The sequence below is a fragment of the Delphinapterus leucas genome, chromosome 3 (assembly GCF_059928025.1).
Source record: "Delphinapterus leucas isolate spDelLeu-1000000601 "Yukka" chromosome 3, BTC_Dleu_Yukka2, whole genome shotgun sequence".
NCBI classification, from domain to species: Eukaryota; Metazoa; Chordata; class Mammalia; order Artiodactyla; family Monodontidae; genus Delphinapterus; species Delphinapterus leucas.
Window position 1 is genome coordinate 154,120,752 of NC_143131.1, and position 19,363 is coordinate 154,140,114.

The 19,363-nt window shown below is 42.2% G+C and overlaps 1 protein-coding gene and 1 pseudogene across 2 annotated transcripts in view; both read left to right on the forward strand.

The window, feature by feature from the left end:
- On the forward strand, positions 1-17,873 carry LOC149749804 (UDP-N-acetylglucosamine--peptide N-acetylglucosaminyltransferase 110 kDa subunit pseudogene; annotated as a pseudogene). Its single transcript, XR_016392562.1, has 5 exons — positions 1-6; positions 2,548-5,729; positions 12,195-12,518; positions 13,611-13,762; positions 16,364-17,873. The product of XR_016392562.1 is annotated as a UDP-N-acetylglucosamine--peptide N-acetylglucosaminyltransferase 110 kDa subunit pseudogene (transcript).
- LOC149749805 (2'-5'-oligoadenylate synthase-like protein 2) overlaps positions 13,772-19,363 on the forward strand; it is a 17,584-nt gene continuing 11,992 nt past the window's right edge. The window contains exon 1 of the mRNA XM_089908527.1: positions 13,772-16,514. Within this exon, the coding sequence (XP_089764653.1) occupies positions 16,420-16,514 (95 nt within the window). The 5' untranslated portion in view covers positions 13,772-16,419. The remainder of the gene's footprint in view (positions 16,515-19,363) is intronic.

Sequence of the window (19,363 nt, forward strand, 5' to 3'; positions counted from 1 at the left end):
ATGCAGGTGAAAGCTTTTTGGCCCGAAGGAGTTCCATCCTTTGGAACAAAGTTTTATTGTTGAACACACCATGACCCAGGCCTGTGAGTGCCAGCACAGTGGCTGTTTTTACAAGATCTGGTACAATATTCACAGTGGTTCTGGCCTTAGCACTAGGCAAGGATCATTCTTTTTGTATCTTCCTGATTGCTTCCTCTACAGAAATGGGATAATCCCTCCTCTTCTAAACTGGAAAGTAGTTTCTTCCCTCAGTAAAACTAGTTTCTTCTCCAGGTTGAGCTTTTCCAACTCTTAGAGGTCTAAAATGAATGATAGGAAACATACTATATTTGCATCTATTTTTATTTAAGAGTTATCTAAGGAGATTTATCTAATTAAATAGGAATTTCCTAACAGATGCCAAAATAAACAATCAACAAGTTTTCTTTAAAGATCATATATATTATATAACAAGATCCACCTAAGAGTTCAAATATAAGTAGGTATACAATTCAACTATTTGAAGATAATTTTTCTTCTTACCACTGAAGCAATAAGCAGGTAGTAGTACAATTTGGGGAAAACAATATTTCTGGCTTTTGTTTATTTTAATTTGTGATATTCATGAGATCTTTTGTGAAGCCTTTGGGTATATAGTAAAATTAATGGGTTTTTAACTTTGTATCGACTCGTACTTTTGTAGGTTTTAAATTTTTCTTCTGGCTTTAATTTATGCTATCTCCTTTTACTTCTTCATTTAGAAATAATGTATTTTTCTCAGGATTGCAATCTCAGTGCAGTCCTCTACTTTTCTATTTGTTGGACGTTCTCTTAGACATCTACATTTTTATCTAGTTAGTACCTTTTTAGTTTTTTATACAATTGATAAGAACTCTTTAATCTTATGAATTCTTTATATTTTCTCTTTGGAGACAAGATTTATAGGGATTTCCTTGGGCTTAAACTAGAAAGAAAAACGAATTTGCATATGAAATGTTGAAGGCTTTGTTACAAAGTGGACTAACATTATATGTATGTTTGAAATAAACTGCTTCAACCGGAGCACCTGGCTGTTAACCTCCAGATTAATATCTATCATAAAATATGTGCGTGCTTCCAACACATGGCATTGCCTCCTATTACTGCATGTCCAGGAGAAATTGTTTTGTCTTGTAGCAAAAGACATTAGCTCTTTGCACATTTTTTTTTTTTTTAATGACAGCTATCCAAAAATCAAGCGTTCCCTTGTATGTGAGGACAGAAAAGGACAATTTTTAGACAGGTCTAATATCCAGTTGTACCTTTCAGTCACTTAGAGAGAAGGCTTAGACCCCTGAAGCCCAAAGTCACAGGTTTTTTAGGATTATGGTGGTATATACCTCCAGTTTATAGAAAAAAAAAATGCGTTGTAGAAAATCCAAGTTAAATTAGGACTCAAATCCAAGTTAAATCTAGAACTAAAGTTTTACTGCCCCAAATACTTGTAAACTCTAGGTTACTGCTCTGTTGTCCATTTCATCAGTTGCAGAATATTCAAGTTAGCCTTTCAGTGCTAACAAGAACATAAAAATGCATTATGTCTAAAAGCAGAACATGATTGCCAAGGCAGATCTGCGCATTACCTAAGAGTTTGGGGGGCCACCCAAGCGGCATCTACTTGTTTGCTACTGACCTTCAGTTAGACTTGCTCAAGAATTGTTACAATGTAGTAACATACACCCTTATGTACTCTTGAGTTTATTGAAAACACACAGCAAATGTGCACACACACACACATACACACCAGCACACACCTACTCTAGAGCCTAGAATTTTAAGAGTCAGAACTTTTTACTTGCTTCTGGATTAAGATGGACCCTGTATTTCCTCAGCATGCTAATTAGAAACTCTATAAACAATTCAAAACCAGCTTAAAATTCTGTTTTACAAAAAAAAATTGATGTTAAATATCCTCATAGAGTTCTACTCTGACTTTTCAAATTGTTTTTTTCTCCCTTCATGGGATAAACAGTTAGGGTTTCTTTTTCTTTGTTTTTGTATCTCTCATTGTAAAAAATTCTATCTTGAAAGCTGATTTATTATTTCTTCCTTAGCATGGATGACATGGAAACAAAGATGATATTTCATCAGTCTTGTTTTTATTTAAGTTGAAAGGTTATATATTTCTACTGTCTACTGCAATACTGCTAAATATTTTTATAGTGCTTGTAAATCTTATGACATTATTTTTTTAGTTTGTATTTAAGGCATTTACTCAAAAGGGACCATATGCCTCAGTTCATGTCACTCTATCATCAGTGTGTATGGTCACTCTATTTTCTAATACTTTTAAGATTGGTTTTGGCCCCGACGTTCCTCTGCCAGATTTATTTCCTTTATTTTCCCCTATGTAGCACCATTTGGGCCATTTAATATGTAATCTCCCAACTCACCTTTATAGTTATTTTAAACATATGTATATATTTGAAATACCGAATTGTTTTGTATTTTCTAATTTTTGCAAAAGTAGTATCGACTACAAATCACATCCTATTCTTTTATTTTCTACTTTCATCTCTACACTTCCAGTGTCGAAGGCTGGACAGATCTGCCCACTTTAGTACTCTGGCAATTAAACAGAACCCTCTTCTGGCAGAAGCCTAGTCGAATTTGGGGAATGTGTACAAGGAAAGAGGGCAGTTGCAGGAAGCAATTGAGCATTACCGGCATGCATTACGTCTCAAACCAGATTTCATCGACGGTTATATTAACCTGGAAGCTGCTTTGGTAGCAGCAGGTGACATGGAAGGGGCAGTATAAGCTTACGTCTCTGCTGTTCAGTACAATCCTGATTTGTACTGTGTTCGCAGTGACCTGGGGAACCTGCTCAAAGCCCTGGGTCGCTTGGAAGGAGCCAAGGCATGTTATTTGAAAACAATGGAGACGCAACCGAACTTTGCAGTAGCTTGGAGTAATCTTGGCTGTGTTTTAAATGCACAAGGGGAGATTTGGCTTGCAATTCATCACTTTGAAAAGGCTGTCACCCTTGACCCCAATTTTCTGGATGCTTATATCAATTTAGGAAATATCTTGAAAGAGGCACGGATTTTTGACAGAGCTGTGGCAGCTTACCTTTGTGCCCTAAGCTTGAGTCCAAATCATGCAGTGGTACGTGCCAACCTGGATTGTGTACACTGCGAGCAAGGCCTGATAGATCTGGCAATAGACACCTATTGGTGAGCTATTAGATTGCAACCACATTTCCGTGATGCTTACTGCAACCTAGCCAACGCTCTGGAAGAGAAGGGCCGTGTTGCCAAAGCAGAAGATTGTTATAATACAGCTCTGCGGCTGTGCCCCACCCATGCAGACTCTCTAGCCAATATCAAAGGAGACCAGGGAAACATTGAAGAGGCAGTTCGCTTGTATTGTAAAGCATTAGAAGTCTTCCCAGAGTTTGCTGTTGCCCATTCAAATTTAGCAAGTGTATTGGAGCAGCAGGGAAAACTGCAGGAAGCTCTGATGCATTATAAGGAGGCTGTTCGAATCAGTCCTACCTCGGCTGACGCCTACTGTAATATGGGAAACACTCTACAGGAGATGCAGGATGTTCAGGGAGCCTTGCAGTGTTATACTCCTGCCATTCAGATTAACCCTGCATTTGCAGATGCCCACAGCAATCTGGCTTCCATTCACAAGGATTCAGGGAATATTCCAGAAGCAATTGCTTCTTATCGCACTGCTCTGAAGCTTGAGCCTGACTTTCCTGACGCTTATTGTGATTTGGCTCATTGCCTGCAGATTGTCTGTGATTGGACAGACTATGATGAGCGAATGAAGAAGTTGGTCAGCATTGTGGCTGACCAGTTGGAGAAGAATAGGTTGCCTTCTGTGCAGCCTCATCATAGTATGCTCTATCCTCTTTCTCATGGCTTCAGGAAGGCTATTGCTGAGAGCCATGGGAACCTCTCCTTGGATGAGATCAGTGTCCTTCGTAAACCACCGTATGAACATCCAAAAGACTTGAAGCTCAGTGATGGTCGACTGCGTGTAGGGTACGTGAGTTCTGACTTTGGGAATCATCCTACTTCTCATCTTATGCAGTCTATTCCAGGCACGCACAATCCTGATAAATTTGAGGTATTCCATTATGCCCTGAGCCCAGATGACGGCACAAACTTCCGAGCGAAGGTGATGGCAGAAGCCCATCATTTCATTGATCTTTCTCAGATTCCATGCAATGGGAAAGCAGCTGATCGCATCCATCAAGATGGTATACACATCCTTGTAAATATGAATGGTTATACCAGGGGTGCTCGAAATGAACTCTTTGCTCTCAGGCCAGCTCCTATTCAGGCAATGTGGCTGGGCTACCCTGGAACCAGTGGTGTGCTTTTCATGGATTATATCATCACTGATCAGGAAACTTCACCTGCTGAAGTTGCTGAGCAGTATTCTGAGAAACTGGCTTATATGCCCCATACTTTCTTTATTGGTGATCATGCCAATATGTTCCCTCACCTGAAGAAGAAAGCAGTCATCGATTTTAAGTCCAATGGGCACATTTATGACAATCGGATTGTGCTGAATGGCATCGACCTCAAAGCATTTCTTGATAGTCTCCCAGATGTGCAAATTGTCAAGATGAAATGTCCTGAGGGAGGAGACACCGCAGACAGCAGTAATACAGCTCTTAATATGCCTGTCATTCCTATGAATGCTATTGCAGAGGCAGTTATTGAAATGATTAACAGAGGACAAATTCAGATAACAATGGATTCAGTCTTAGCAATGGACTGGCAACTACCCAGATCAACATTAAGGCTGCCACTGGAGAGGAGGTTCCCCGTACCATTATTGTAACCACACGTTCTCAGTACGGGTTACCGGAAGATGCCATTGTGTACTGTAACTTCAATCAGTTATATAAAATTGACCCATCTACTTTGCAGATGTGGGCAAATATTCTGAAGCGTGTTCCCAATAGTGTACTGTGGCTGTTGCGTTTTCCAGCAGTAGGAGAACCTAATATTCAACAGTACGCACAAAATATGGGCCTTCCCCAGAACCGTATCATTTTTTCACCTGTTGCTCCTAAAGAGGAACATGTTCGGAGAGGCCAGCTGGCTGATGTCTGCTTGGACACTCCACTCTGTAATGGACACACCACAGGGATGGATGTCCTTTGGTCAGGGACACCCATGGTGACTATGCCAGGAGAGACTCTTGCTTCCCGAGTTGCAGCTTCCCAGCTCACTTGTTTAGGCTGTCTTGAGCTTATTGCTAAAAATAGACAAGAATATGAAGACATAGCTGTGAAACTGGGAACTGATCTAGAATACCTGAAGAAAATTCGTGGCAAAGTCTGGAAGCAGAGAACATCTAGCCCTCTGTTCAACACCAGACAATACACAATGGACCTAGAGCGGCTCTATCTACAGATGTGGGAGCATTATGCAGCTGGCAACAAACCTGATCACATGATTAAGCCTGTTGAAGTCACTGAGTCGGCCTAAATAATGACTGTGTGCACAGGAGAATTACCCTGTACCTGAGTCTCAACCTTCTGGGGGAAAGGCAACTACTTTCTCCTTATCTGTACAATACCATGTTGCAGATGGGTGACAGACAATGATAAGATAGCACAGCCAGACTTGCTTCCTGCATGATCATGATCACGATAGGGAGAGACACAAGAGATGGGGAACTGCTGTTCCACAAGGAGTCTCCATAGAATTTTGCAGCAGCCAGGTGTCTGGAAGGTCTGGAAGGTAAGTCTGGAAGGTCTGATCTCCCTTGGTCTTCCATGGGATGGATGGTTAGTGTGGAAGGGAGATAGAGATTGCCCAGCCGTTTTGTAATTATCATGGATTGATTGAGTCTTCTGGATTAATATTTTTCTTTATATTTTGGGTATTGGAGCTTTTAAAAATGTTTGGTTTCAGGTATTTTTATTCATGTGAAGTGTATATGATTCTCTTGAGATAAGGTTTTAAGCTAAAATATTCCTTGTTTTAGTTTCTGAACTCTACAGATAAATGGGGACTTTGCTGCTGTAGTCTTTTTATAGGTTTTATAAACCACTTGAGCCTACATCAGTCATTTTAGTTTGTGACATAATGTTTGGAACTATCAGTGCTTTGTTGGTTTATAGATGATGGCTTAAATTCTTTTCCTGGTCCGCTTCCTTCTTCCCTTTCCCCCACTTTAAAAATTCTCCTGTAACTTGGCTAACAAAAAACCAAGTCTGATTCAAAACCTCCCAGAGTGTTTCTCTTAGCTCGAAGGGAGTGTCCCTACTTGTTCCCCTCCTTGTTCCATTCCACGGGAGATAAATCACCAGGGCCCAGAGATCAGAAAGAATGTAAAATGAGACAAGCAAAGCTGTCTCCCCCCTGCACATGCAGGTTATTTTTGATGCTTCTGGGTTTATGGGTTTTCTCCCAGGGAAGTTAACCTTGAGCCGAGACAGTCTGTAGATAATGTAAACCACCATCTGGCAACCTTCCTTTTTCTAGTCTATATAATCTGCAACTGTAGCAGGAGGGTGTGAGTCTTCCTTTGGTTCCAGAGTGAAATGCGAGTTGGAGTTGGAGTTGGAAAAGAGGCCCACAACCAAGTGTTAGAGAAGGAAATGTGAAGTCATTAGTGAAAAACCAGGTTGAAGTTAAGGTGAAGAGGCATGAGGAAATGGTCAACTGTTACAGTATTACAAAGATCATCAAGAAGCATATCCATGAATGTGGTTTGTATTGCAATCTGCTGAAAAAGAGACAAGTATCCTGGCCTGGCCTTCATGGAGATTATATTTTATTGATTCTGATAATAGATTATTGTTGAAAAGGGCCTCCTATAAATTATAACCATGCAAAGGCAGCAAGATAATTTTTTTTCTTTATGTATGTGTTTCTCATTCCTACTCACTTCTCTCTTAGGGGAAGAGAAAATCACACACAAAAAAATGTCAAGTCTCAGCTATTCCTTTTCAAAATAATTTTTTTCCAAATTCCAGTGGAGGCAATAGGTTAACTGTTAAGATTTGTAAGGCTCAAAAAGCTAGATTTTTTACAAAGTGTACCCAAATTTTATTCTATAACTAATAGCTTTGGAAAGAATGTGTCATGATGCAAAGTTGGAAAAAGCTGGTTTTTCTTCCGTGAATGACTTCAGTGTGTTGGGAGAAGAGGCAGAGAAGAAATCAAAGTAATTAAACATGGGGTGAGTTTTCCTGATAGGGGACTCTAGTGCTTTAAAATAGACTAGATAACCCTAGGGATAAGCTGAGGGTAGAACAGACCAATGCCTCATTTCCAATCTGGTACCCTGGAAGAAAACAGTGTATTTCCTTTGAAGTCTTGAGAGGTTTCTCTTCTGCTTTGTTTTGTTTTTGGTTCATTTTGTAATCAACCTTATTAAGGTATCATTTACATACAATAAAATGCAGACATTTTTAGTCAATAGTTCAGTGACTTTTAATTAATGTATACATTTGTATAACTACCACCCCCATAAAGATAGATAACAATTCTAAAACCCTAGAAAGTTTCCTCCTAGGCTTTTGCAAAAGTATCCCCATCTCCCACCCCAAGGCAACCACGGATCTGTTTTTTATCTTTAGAGATGACTTTTGCCCAGTTTAGAATTTCATGTAAGTTGAATAATACAGTAGGTGCCCTTTTGATCTGGCTTCACTTGCTCAGCATATAGTTTTTGAGATTCCTTCATGTTGGGATGTTTTAAACCAGGACTTTAGCCTGGGTGGCTGATGTTGTCTGAAGGCACTTATAGGTACATCTGAGTCTCTGGCATTGTCACTGTCTGTTCTTGGCTCCATATTTTCAACTTTACTAAGCAGCACAAGGTTGAAGTAAGGAAGATCATTGTCAGTATAATGGAGGTGAAGTGGGTTCTGTTATATAATATTCTCAGCAAAAATTGACCTGCTTGGAATCATTGTGTTGATAATTGACAAGGATTCTCTTCCTCCAAAAGCCTTGATACTATATAAAACTTCTAAAGGATGCTGTCCTAGGACCTTTCTTTGAGTTTTCATTTTTTGGGAAACATTTCTGGAAAATTCAAATGTTCACAACCTGAAAGAAGCAATTATTCACCTGAAGGCTGACTCTGCTAAAGTTGAGTTGTCCGACCTTTACATGCTGATAGAAGCCAAATAGCCTTGCAAAACAATGCTCTCTTATTGGATATAAGCATATAGATTGTTTAAGATGGACGTGTATATGCAGTAAAGTGAAAAAACAGAGAATCTTTGGGTTTCCCTTGCTGGGTTTTTTTTATTTTTTCATTTAAGTTTCTATAGCGTATGCTAATAATTCAGGGTAACCTCAGGTTAGTTTTAGTTCCACTCTTTACATAAATGTTGAAGTACTCCATACCCACCGTTTTCCTACCTTCCTTCTTTTCTTCCATCTTTCCTTTCTCACTTCTTATAATCCATTATACTTAATCCTGCATTTGCTGAGGTGGCACTTAGTGTAGGAAAATACTGTGAAATTTTGCTGTTCAGAATGCATGTTGACCAAATTCTATATTGAGAAAAGGTCTGAATTTACCCAGAGTAACCCTTTCTCAGCGTCTTTGAATAAAGGCCATAGAAAGTGGGCTATATATAGTATCCTGACAGGTATGTAGAATTCATAGCAATTGCCCTCAAAGAGCTTACCTATCGTAGATGCATATGAATGCATTTAATGATTGCTTTATTGGCAGCAGTGCCATCATACACGGTCTGTTTGGTTTTATATCATTCTCATTACCTGCTGATTACCACTGTATATATTGCAAATGGAATGGTTTCTATGGCTTGTGAACTTAACGGCCAAATAATATGTAATTTATTGCACACTTTAGTGTAGAAGATGGAGACTCCATAACTTTTCGTGTGTTCTTTGCCCCTTTGGAATGTATTACCCTGAGATCAGGCAAAGTAATAAATTTATTTCAAATGTGCGTGATAGCTAAACATCAGTTAGGAATGGGTGGGCAATATTTCTTCTTCCAGCAACATAACAGTGTTTAAAGACTAAGCCATTGAACGTGGAGTTACTGAACATGGGACTCAGTTCACTGGGATCCTTCTTAGAAAAATAAAGCAAAACTTGAATTGGATTTGTGTGGCTTATTCAAGTAGTAACTTATCAGCTACATCTTGAACTTAATTTGTCACAAACATTTGGTATTTTATTAACTCTCTTCCCCTTCTTCCCCCGACTCTCACGAGAATGGATCATGAGTATCTTAAAACATACTAAGTCGTCTTCCATCCCTGTTAATCTAACTACAAGAGCACACTTTCCTTATCCAATGCAACTTACTGTCTTTTAGAGTAGCTGTGCTTTTAATTCTGTACAAAATTACAACCAGCAAAGAGAAACATTTTCAAGGAGCCACCACATTGTAGAGCTTTAGAAAGAAGACTTTAGAATTAAGGGCAAATATATCAATTTATAGCTAAAGCACCTGAGGCCTAAAGTAGGCAGGTTACCATCGAGGTCAGGGAAAGTGGTGGAAGATCAGATTTCAAGCTGAGGAAGAGTCTAGAGGGACTCAATCTGAGCAGGTCAAAAACTGAAATGAGACCACGAATGTTCTGGGAAGGCTGGCATCTGGCCTCAAGTGTGGGATTCAGACACGGAGTGGGCCCGGGGGGAACTGAGCTTCTGCAGTAGGCAGAGAAGTCCACCTCCTCTCCGGAAAGTGCCGCTGACATCAGGGAGTTGAGGGGAAAGAGCAATGAGTTCCAGTCCACCTGAGAAAGCAGGCCAGTCTGATTAACTCTGAATTTAGGCTTATTTCAGATACTTCTTGAGAAAGAACTTGGACAAGAGCAAGTCCCACGCAGCCTCTTTTAAATCCATGCCCAGTATTTTCTGGTGGAGTTGCTTAAACCCTCCAAGTGACTCCAGCATTTTAATTTCACTCTGTAAATAATTCCGACAGTTCTATGATTGATTATTTAATGGGCAAATAAGTAGGGTCACAAAAGAGTGTGAATGTATTTTACAGAATGAGGATGGGCGGAGTGGAGCAGTCTGGAACAGCACACCAATAAAAAGGGATCTTGGTAAAGAAGAACGTCTATTAGAAATGGAGAGGAATTCGCAAGGAAATTAGTGCCTGACTCCACGCCCTTCTCTCTGCATGTTTAAAAGCTAGTTTCTAATTTTATTTTCATAGGAGATGTCTCTGTGATGAATTGTCTTTTACCTCCACACTAGTTATCACATGGACATATTGTGAAGTTTGTGTGAGAGAAAGCAAGTATTAGAATTTCTCTTGCAAGCAGCCATAAGCACTGCCTGGAACAGCCTAGGATAGAAGGAGAAGGAAAGGAAGGTGGAAACAAAGGAGAAAGACAGCTAATGATGCTGGAGTCTCTCGCTGGGATTTGTGGTATCTCATTTTGAAACTAAGTACAGAAAGTCAGAACTTGACTGATTGTTTCTTGATCACGGTTTGTTTTCATTTTTGCTTTTTTCGTGCTCTCTCATCAGTTATTCCAGCCAGTGCCATGTCATTTTCAGTTTCAGTAAGTAAGCATGCCTGTCTTGTTTCCATTTGCATTATTCATGCAAACGTTGATTGAACTGATGACCCCGAGTTATCACGGAAACATTAAATACACCAGTGGATACATTTCTTAATTTTAGAAAAAAATTACCGAGTGAAGGTTAAAACAACTCCTCTTCATTTTGTCATTTTAAAAATACTTCTCCTAACATGCAATACCTCATTGCCTAACAATGCCAGATAAATGAAGAATTCCTATGTATTCCTGAATGCAGGCTAGTCTGTATATTTTTTGGCAGGTATGACCGTTAACCGAGGGTAACGGCCTGGTTTGCTGGCCATGTCCTGTCTCCTAGAAAGTTGTACTTTCTGTTTTCTTTCAGTTGGTCCATTGGATATCAGAGGTGAATTTATAAAACTATACTTCCCTTTACACTTACTTTGTTTTGTTTTGTTTCCCTTGAAGACTAGTTGATTGACAATGTTGTGTTTCAGGTGTACAGCTAAGTGATTCAGATATATATATATTTCTTTTTCAGATCCTTTTCCTTTATAGGTTATTACAAGGTATTGAATATAGTTGCCTGTGCTATACAGCAGGACCTCGTAGTTTATCTACTTTATATATAGTATACCCTTACTTTCTGTGATCCACGCTGGTCAGACCACATAATTATTTTCACTTCTGATATAATTTTTTCCGGTCCAACCTCAAATCTTTGATAAGAAGATATTTTAAAATAAGTTTAGCATGTGTGTGCTCTAAATCCAACAGTAGTTATTAGAGATATGATTTTGCACTAGGTATTCCTCCCTTTTTTGTTCTTGGCCAACCAATTGAAAATTAGTTTTTATTTTCTGGTTGATTTGCTAGATGTTTATGACTATAATAAAAGTCTTAAATTTTGTCTCATATCTTAAAACACAATCTGAATTAGCAATGGATATTGTGCCATACATAGGGGCTGTGATAAAGATATAGTTTCTAACTTCAAAAACATATAACCTAGAAGGGAACACAGACACATATGCAGCAATTATGGTAACTGCATTTGTTTACTAAGTGAAATAGTACTGAGATGGATAAAGTGCTAGCGAGCCTTGAACAGGCAAATCAGCGGCAAAAATAGATGCGCAGTTCTTTAAAAATCTTCTTAACATTTTTCCAGGTACATGTAGAATATAACTTAGCATAAAAACGGTATGGGTTTGAGGATATGGGGAGGGGGAAGGTTAAGCTGTGACAAAGAGAGTGGCATGGACATATATACACTACCAAACGTAAAATAGATAGCTAGTGGGAAGCAGCCGCTTAGCACAGGGAGATCAGTTCGGTGCTTTGTGACCACCTGGATGGGTGGGATAGGGAGGGTGGGAGGGAGACAAAAGAGGGAGGGGTTATGGGGATGTATGTATATGTATAGGTGATTCACTTTGTTATAAGGCAGAAACTAACACACCATTGTAAAGCAATTATACTCCAATAAAGATGTTAAAAATAAATAAGTAAAAGAAGACTGACTCATCCAATTAAAAAAAAAAAGAAATTCTCTCATCCTGGATTCAAGAGAAGGGATGAAGTAAAAGGATGAGGAAGAACAAGAAGAGGAAATGTGAGCGTGGAGAGGGTAGGAGGAAGAGCAGAAGGCAAATAAGTGTATGTGCTTCTCTTGCCATCCCTGACTTTTTTTTTTTTGGCGCTTCAGGAAAACCCAAAAGCCAGAGAAGAGCACAGAGGTGCTCACCACTGCATGTGAACAAAAAGGTGGAGAGAAGAGAATGGTGGTAATCTGCGCAGGCAACTGGAGGATGACCTGAGTGCATCTCGCCAGGGAACAGTCCCCGTTCCATAGAATCCCTGAAGATGCCAGGCTCTTATGTTTAGATGGGGGGCCGAAGGTGTCTGTGGGGTCATCACATACATCACTTCTGGAGGTGTTGTTCACATTGTGTTCTTTGTAAAGAGTGTCCCTGGTGAGGTTCAACATCTCCCTCTGCAGGACCCAGCCTTGCCCTCCCAACCTGCCAAGGTCAGCAGACAACATCCCCAGTTAATCACCAGGTGTAGTGAGATATCTGGAGTGGCCCTGGTACCCCCCAGTTCAGGCGTCCTGGGGAAAGGGTGAGGAGGACAGAGGAACCGGGGCTTCTTCTCATGCAAGCAGACAGCTCACCTGGCCCAGCGCTGCTGCATCCCTGTGGGCACACAGTAGCCCTGTCATCCGGTAGGGGACACTGCAGGATCCACACCTGGCTGGGATTTGCCCAACCCCTGGGGACCCCTCAGCCTCTGTGGAGCCCCACTGAAGGGCCTGGGTCACCTCATGGCACCATTTCTCAACCTGAGGTTCTATAGATTTTTCATAGATGTGTAAAAATTGAATACAACACACACACAAAATGAAGGCAATTCAAAGCAATGCTAATTTAGGATGAGTTAAAGGGCCAGGATTCCAAATTAATTATGACCTTAAAATTAGATAACAAATACATCTGGTTTTATTACATGCTGAAAAGCAGTGTCTTCTACAAACTTTTCATGTTGGGATACAGCAAAGCTATAGAATTTATGATTCTGTGGCCACAGCATCAGGATATTTTTAAATGAAAAAGCACAGGCAAGTTTGGCTGGGGTGTTAAAGAAAGAAAAACGATTATTAGGGGAAAAGGGAACATTGCGGTTCTCTGCCCACTTCCACTGTGCTGGTCTCATGATGGGCCGTGTTGCGTGTGGGCTGGAGGGACAGGGTCACTACTCCCACCTGTGTCATCAGACCTCCCACTCCTCACAGCGCCCAGGTGGGAGGGACCCACACTTTTCAACCTGGAGCCTCAGTGCCTCCCCTTTCCTCTGCATCACTTTCACTGTTCAGGGGACCAGTCGCTCGAACGCCACCCGGCCAAATGCCCAGGTTAAATCGCCCCTGTAGGACAGGTCTCTCTGCTACCAGAACACACTTGGCAAAGAGCAGCAAACAGGCCCCAGTGCCCTGGGGATGTGAGCCCTGGGGATGTCAGGGCCCAAAGTCACTTGCAGGGTCTGAGTAGCCCCCTGGGTCCCACACACCGACCCCAGGGAGCCCACCTCCCCACTGACTCCAGTCCCTGCCTTTGTGTGGCAGGTTCTCGTCTGACTCCTGTGAAGACTGTGACCTGGAGGCGTCAGCCTGAGACTCAGAGGGGATGGAGCTTGTGCAGCGTCTGGCAGCTTAAATGAGACACGAGGCCAAGGAAGGAGGGCCGCCTCTCTGCTCCGCCTCCGCTCCTGAGTCAGGTAGTGAGTGCCGGTTACTTCCTGTCGGAGCTGTACAGATTTAGCATAATTTTAGATATATGTCTTACTTTTAACAGTGAAAGGCTGTTACATCAAACAAAATTGATCTCCTCTTTATTTTTTTAAACATTTCTATGTAAAATAACACACAAGTATAGAAAAGCACCCTCTGCAAAGGGAGGGCTCAGTGAATTACAATGGGCGCTGCACTCTGGGGAGCAGTAGTTCTTCCCTCTGTAAAAGCCCAGATGCTTCAGAGAAGCTCCTCTCAGCTTCCTTACTCTGGCCCCACCTCCACAGCGGAAATCCCAAAGGGACTGGATTCTCCCAGCCCTCCAGCACCCTCCACTACTTTCTCATTGTGCTGCCACACTCATTTTGAGTTATTTGTGTGTAAATCACTGCACTTGGAATATACATGGAGTAACTGACTTCATTCTTATAACCGAATAAGTTAGCACTTATTCTTCGACAGGGGGCGGCCAGAGTGCTGGGGACGTCCTGTATATTGAACTGGGTGTTGGTAACAGATGTGTTTATATTTACAAGAAACCATAAAGCTCTATGCTTAAGATCTGTGCCCTGTACAATACACCAAGTAAACTTCAATTAGAAAGAGATGCCAAAAAAATTTCCCCACAAAACAAACTTCAGGGCCAGGTGGCTTCCTCTGATTTCTACCAAACATTTAAGACAGAAACGATGCCCGTCTCCTACACACTCTTCCAGAGAACAGATACAGAGGGAACACACCCACACTGCTTTCATCGGACCAGGAGAATACTGATGTCATACCAGCAGTAGATATTACAGGACAGGAGAAATTCCAGGCTAAACACTTCTGAATGTCGATGTCAAAATCCAAAAGCAAATATTAGCAGTCTAAACCTAGAGGTTTTCAGAAAGGAAGGAAACTGGGATTTTGTGGCGGTATTTCCAGTGGTTGATGTGGACAGGATCACTGGGTGTTTGGGCGCTGCCTGGGAACGTGGAGAGAAGGGACAATGCCATCGGGTTAGTGGAATGAACATTTGGTGACAGAGATTAGGAGGGCCTGGGTCATCCTCAGAGACAGTCCTGGGATGGGGTCTCTAGGCTGTGGCTATGGAGGGGTCCCTCTAGAAGGGCATGGGCCTCTCTCCTGTGCCACTGCAGGGTCTAGGGATGGATGAGGAGTTTGTAGGGGCTGGATTTTGATGAGGAAGGATGAGCAGGGAAGGTGCGCCCTCAGAGCCAGTGCGGCCACGGCCCCTCCCCAGCCAGGCCGTAGCCCAGGCTACTCAGACGGTTGCTCACATCAATAGTCAGGCGACAGTGGGGCACGCCAGCTTCACCCACTAAACCACCAAGCACAGCCCAGCAGGCCACTGTCCTGATTAATCAGCACTAACTGTGCATCCAGGGCTGGTTGTTGAAGACCAAGCTAATTTGTTAGAGACGTGCCATGTGGGCAACTGGCTTGGAGAGACCAGGGCTCTGAGCCACGTGGAGACAAGCCGACCACTGGTCAGACCACCAGGAGGCTCACCCAGTGTGTGAAGACGCTGAGGGAGGAGGGACGTAGATGGGACCCCCTGATCCTTCAAGGGACCTTCTTTCAGGGATATTTAAGAGCTGTGGGGTCAGGGATCAACATGTAAGGGAGGCAGTGGGTCAGGCTTGGGCCCTCCTGTTGGCTCAGACCCCTCCTGTCCTTGGAGCAACCATGGGGCAGGCAGGAGGCTTGGGGGGATGGAGGGAGGGGAGCCCTGGGCTCAGGAGTCCAGAGCACCATCTAGAGGATTCAGGGGTTCAGGGATTTCTGTCCCAGGGAACCAACTACATTCCTGTCCCACATCCATCTGTCATCAGCTTTGCGACTCCGGGAAAGTCACTTAAAATCTCAACATTTTAGTGCCATGTACCATAAAATATGGTTCACAGCACCTGCCATGAGTTCCCCACGGGGCTGATGTGGGGATCACAGGAGATGATGACAGATATTCTTCACAAGCTCTAAAGCATCACACCCATAACCTTCCCCACTCCCCTGCCCTGTGGCATCCAGGTCCCCTCTCTGGAGGCAGCACTACCACATTTCTTGCTTATTCTTCCAGACATTTAATATTTGAACACTTAGGTAGCACTTATGAAGTAAGCATCATTTTTCATCAGGGTCTACCTGATTTGCTGTATTAAGCTTCATCATGTAATACTAATAAGTGGACCCTATTAACATTTCCACTATCACAGAACAAGGAACTGAGGACAGAGGGTCTGCATAACTTTCCCAGGTTCATGTGGCTTCTGGTATGATTTGAATCCAGACCATCAGGCACCAGCTCCCACTCTGTCGGTCACTGTGCTGTGCTCCCTTTCTATATTATCTCACTAAATAAAGTCATGTCCCGTGCAGTCAGCCTGCTGGCTATTTTAAGTGCACACCACATTGCAACACCCTCTTCTCAGCCCAGCTTCGATTCACGTGACTCCCCTAGACTCCCCTAGGAGGCTGGTGAACAAAGAGAACAGACGTGTGACCTGGGAATGAATTGACACCTCTGCATGGTCTTCTCCCAGCAACATATCAATAGTTCTCTCAGTTTTTGTTGTGTTTTCCAGGATCATGACTCGGGTACCAAGAAGAAAAGGAAGATTATAAAGGAATCAAACACAGGATGCACAAGAATATCATCTGTGATCAAGATAATCTGCTGGCCATCCGCAGCGGTGGTTCAGGCACATCAGAATCAGCATCTGGCCAAACAACAGGGTAGGGACCCAAATAGCACCCCCACTGACCACTCCATTGAAGGTACTGTGGAACTAATACCAGCAAGTAGATTCAGGAGCAATGGCTGTAGTTTGTACAGCAGAGCCTGGATCTGGCTGAGGGAGGATTGGGCAGGGAAGGTGCCCACTCAGAGCCCGTGCAGCCACTGCCCGCTCTTAGCCAGGCCTTAGTCCAAGCTGCTCAGACGATTGGTCAGTTTCTAGTCAGTGAGACCCTGGGGGCCTGTAACCTTCATGTGTTAAGCCACCAAAACACGAGCCCAGTAGACCCTGTTCCCAGCTAATGAATATTAACTGCTCATCATCCGGGTTTGATCAGTTGAAGATGATGCTAATTCTCTGTGCAACTGTCATGTGGGCAGTTGGTTTGGAATGTCCTGGGTTTTGAGTCAGTTAGGGAGTCAAGTAGACTACTGGTCATTCAGGGTGGTCACCTGACCACCAGGAAGTCTCACTGCAAATCAGCTGCTAGAATCAAGTGCTGAGGGGGAAGGGAGGGGAGATGCACACATATTTGGATACCCTGGTCCATCAGGGGGTCTGCATTTGGGGGAAAGACACTGTATTTGGGGTCAGGGATTGAAACGTAGAGCCAGGAGGTGGGTCCAGGTTTGAGCCATTCTCTTGGGCCAGGCACCTCCTCCGAGTACCAGCTGTCTCCCTGCAGCATTCTTGGGGCAGGAGGATGTGGGAAAGGGAGTGAGGAGAGCTCTTGGTTTGTGTATCCAGGGTATGATCTCATGTCCATGTGTTCCGGAATCTCTGTCCCTCCCCTGCCTCAGACCCATCACTCATCAGTGTTGTGACGCTAGACAAGTTACTCAATCTGCCTAAATTTCAGTGCCCTGAACCATAAAATATGGGTCACAGCCCCTACTCTGCCCACCCCACAGTGCATCACAAGAAATAATATTCTTTCCATGAGCTCTAAAACTTCTTACTCGTGTCATCAATGTGAAAAAGTAGGCTCTATCCTCCTATTTGTAGCCTCCTAGGTGCCCTTTCTGGAGACAACCTACTTATTCTTCCAGGCATTTAATACTTGAACATTTATGTAGGTAGCACTTATGAAGTACCCATCATTTTTCTTCAGGCTTTGTATTTACTAATTTTTAGCCTCAGAACATAATACGAATAAGCAGGTCCTACTAATATTTCCATATCCCTGGCCAGGGAACTGAGAAACAGAAGAGCTAAGTAACTAACCTTCCCAGGTACACATGGCGTTCGAATAGGATTTGATTTCAGGCCATCAGGCACCAGCACCCATACTCTCCCTCATTGTGTTGTGCTGACTTTGTACTTGTCTCATGTAAATAAAGTTATTTTCCCCATGTGATCAGCCTGTTGGGTATTTTAAGTGCACGCTAAAATGCAAGGTCCATCTTCATAAGCCCTACTTTGATTCAGGGGACTCCCCGGGCAGCTAGTAATAAGGAGATCTGAAGTTTCACCTGTGAATAAGACTTTTGCCAGGAAGATGTCAACACCTCTCACTATTGTGAATGTATTTCCTAGGAGCTTGTTTCAGGAATATGAAGAGAAAAAGACAAGGATTCAAACCAAGGATACCATATGGGGATTGATCCTCCGTGAAGAAAATATACTGGCTGGCCCTCACCGTCATTCAACAGCTCAAAATGAACATCTAGTCCCAAAGGGTTGAGCCTCAAATATCATCCCATACAAGCCACTCCATTGAAGTCACTGTGAGAATTCCATCCTGAAACTGATCAAGAGTAATGACTATAAAAAGGTTGTCATATTATCTTTTGATTGAGATATAATTCACATTTTTTTTAACTGTGTGATTCAGCTGCTTTTAGTGTACTCAGGTTTTGCAATCAACATCTCTAATTCCAGTACATTTTCATCATCCCCAAGAGAAACCTCATACCTAGTATCAGTCATTCTCATTCTGTCCACCCCTTTCACCCCAGCCCTGGGTCTTTCTGTCTCTATTGATTTTCCTATGCTGGACCTTTCATATGAATAGAACCACACAATGTGCGGACTTCTGTGTCTGACTTTTGCAGTAAGCAAAATGTATTCAAGGTGCATCCAGGTTGTAGCATGTATCTGTCCTTCACCCTTTTAATGGCTGAATAATATTCATTGTATGGATATAACACATTTTATTTTTCCATTCCTCAGTTGGCGAATAGTTGGGTTGTTTCCACTCTTTGGCTATTATGAATAATGATACGACAATATAACACTCATGTACAAGTTTTTGTGTGAACGTATGTTTTTTATTTCTCCTGGACATATACCTGGGAGTGGAGTTCCTGGGCCATATTGTATCTCTGTGTTGAACTTTTTGAGGAACGGCCAAACTATTTTCTTTTTCGTATTTGCACCAGCAATGATTGAAAGTGCCAATTTCCCCACATCATTGCCAACGCTTGTTTTTAAAAAAATTATATGGCACAATAGTGGGTATGAAGTGGTGTCTCACTGTGGTTTCAGTTTGCATAATTTTGACTTATAATTTTGCACATGTTTTCATGTGCTTATTGGCAATTTGTGTCTTCTTTGGAGCAGTATCTGTGCAGATTCTTTTTCTCGTTTTTAAAATTTGGTTATTTGACATTTTATTGTTGAGTTGCCAGTGTTCTTTACATATTCTGAATACTAGGCTTTATCAGATATATGACTTGCAAACATTTTCCTTCATTCTGAAGGTTGTATTATGTCTTTCTTGATGGTGTTCTTTGAAACACAAAGGATTTTAATTTTGATAAAGTCCAATTTCTTTTTCCTTTTGTTGTCTGTGCCTTTGCTATCATATTTAAGAGTTCATTGCCAAATCCAAGACTATGAAGATTT